This window comes from Chanos chanos, chromosome 7 (assembly GCF_902362185.1).
Source record: "Chanos chanos chromosome 7, fChaCha1.1, whole genome shotgun sequence".
Lineage (NCBI taxonomy): Eukaryota > Metazoa > Chordata > Actinopteri > Gonorynchiformes > Chanidae > Chanos > Chanos chanos.
The window spans coordinates 1,886,749-1,889,248 of record NC_044501.1 but is presented as its reverse complement, the minus strand read 5'-3'; the positions used below and the strand labels follow the sequence as shown (position 1 = coordinate 1,889,248).

At 49.3% G+C, this 2,500-nt stretch overlaps 1 protein-coding gene across 3 annotated transcripts in view; it reads right to left on the bottom strand.

The window, feature by feature from the left end:
* The window catches only part of LOC115816703 (dynamin-2), a 38,767-nt gene that overhangs the window by 32,499 nt on the left and 3,768 nt on the right, over nt 1-2,500 (bottom strand). For all 3 annotated transcript variants that reach the window (XM_030779767.1, XM_030779768.1, XM_030779769.1), the window contains exon 4: nt 2,179-2,382. In XM_030779767.1, coding sequence (XP_030635627.1) covers nt 2,179-2,382 — 204 coding nt within the window. The remainder of the gene's footprint in view (nt 1-2,178; nt 2,383-2,500) is intronic.

Sequence of the window (2,500 nt, the reverse complement as noted above, 5' to 3'; positions counted from 1 at the left end):
GAGAACTACACCTCACCAACTCCAGGTCTCTCACCAACAAGACAGAGGAGATCAGAGTGAGAACTACACCTCACCAACTCCAGGTCTCTCACCAACAAGACAGATGAGATCAGAGTGAGAACTACACCTCACCAACTCCAGGTCTCTCACCAACAAGACAGAGGAGATCAGAGTGAGAACTACACCTCACCAACTCCAGGTCTCTCACCAACAAGACAGATGAGATCAGAGTGAGAACTACACCTCACCAACTCCAGGTCTCTCACCAACAAGACAGAGGAGATCAGAGTGAGAACTACACCTCACCAACTCCAGGTCTCTCACCAACAAGACAGAGGAGATCAGAGTGAGAACTACACCTCACCAACTCCAGGTCTCTCACAGACAAGATAGAGGAGATCAGAGTGAGAACTACACCTCACCAACTCCAGGTCTCTCACAGACAAGACAGAGGAGATCAGAGTGAGAACTACACCTCACCAACTCCAGGTCTCTCAAAGACAAGACAGAGGAGATCAGAGTGAGAACTACGCCTCACCAACTCCAGGTCTCTCACAGACAAGACAGAGGAGATCAGAGTGAGAACTACACCTCACCAACTCCAGGTCTCTCACAGACAAGACAGAGGAGATCAGAGTGAGAACTACGCCTCACCAACTCCAGGTCTCTCACAGACAAGACAGAGGAGATCAGAGTGAGAACTACACCTCACCAACTCCAGGTCTCTCACAGACAAGACAGAGGAGATCAGAGTGAGAACTACACCTCACCAACTCCAGGTCTCTGACCAACAAGACAGATGAGATCAGAGTGAGAACTACACCTCACCAACTCCAGGTCTCTCACAGACAAGACAGAGGAGATCAGAGTGAGAACTACACCTCACCAACTCCAGGTCTCTCACAGACAAGACAGAGGAGATCAGAGTGAGAACTACACCTCACCAACTCCAGGTCTCTCACAGACAAGGCAGAGGAGACCAGAGTGAGAACTACGCCTCACCAACTCCAGGTCTCTCACAGACAAGACAGATGAGATCAGAGTGAGAACTACGCCTCACCAACTCCAGGTCTCTCACAGACAAGACAGAGGAGACCGGAGTGAGAACTACACCTCACCAACTCCAGGTCTCTCACAGACAAGACAGAGGAGACCGGAGTGAGAACTACACCTCACCAACTCCAGGTCTCTCACAGACAAGGCAGAGGAGACCAGAGTGAGAACTACACCTCACCAACTCCAGGTCTCTCACCAACAAGACAGATGAGACCGGAGTGAGAACTACGCCTCACCAACTCCAGGTCTCTCACAGACAAGACAGATGAGACCGGAGTGAGAACTACACCTCACCAACTCCAGGTCTCTCACAGACAAGGCAGATGAGACCGGAGTGAGAACTACACCTCACCAACTCCAGGTCTCTCACAGACAAGGCAGATGAGACCGGAGTGAGAACAACGCCTCGCTGTGTGACGATCGTCACAGAGACCTGGCTGAACCACAACAGTTCCTGATGCTGCTGTGGAACTAGCTGGCTGCTCTGTTCACAGTTCCTCTTTATTTCACCTCAGTGCAGACCCACTAACCATTATTTCCCGTTTTTTAGCTTTCCCAAATCCCTTAATTCCAATACTGACACAGTTAAAAACGACATGTCCTCTGACTTCTGACAGCAGGACCCAGACTCTGAACTCATTCAGTTCTTCTCTTCACTCTTGGATGCCGTTTTTATGAATGACACTTCCATTCCAACAGGGGCAGGACACAAAGGAGGCCTTCCTCGTGTTTATGTAGGTCATTTATGATTTATGACGCTTCTATGAGTTTTTACGAGCGTCTGCTGACGTCGTCCAAGCCCGCCTCACGCTTCTCTCATAGAAATATGAGAAAAATAAGATAAGAATGTGAAAGCGTTCTTTTACGCGGCCCAGTGTTCTGTTAAATTATTAATAATGATAAACTAGATTGAGAGGTGTTGCACTAATACACAGGACTAAAGCTTTGGTGCATCACTGTTTATGAAACCCTGCAAAAAAAAACCAAACCCTGAAAACCCACAGCGTTGGTGTCCCACAGTGACAAAGAGGAACTTACTCATCAAAACACACGCACGCACACAAACGGACACACACACACACTCGCATCATCATACACACACACACACACACGCAGCCGTACCCTGTGGGTCGACCTCTTTAGCGATCTTGAGAGCGTCGGAGTTGGCCAGGTCAGTGTTGGCGGGCGTGACGGCCAGAATGAGGCAGCTCTCTTTAGTGATGAACTGTAGCAGCATGTCACGGATCTGCTCCTCGATGTCCACCGGCTGGTCACCCACGGGAACTTTAGTCATGCCGGGCAAGTCAATCAGAGTCAGGTTCAACACTGAGAACACAGAGAGAGAGAGATACCAGGCAAGTCAATCAGAGTCAGGTTCAACACTGAGAACACAGAGAGAGAGAGATACCAAGTCAATCAGAGTCAGGTTCAACACTGAGAACAC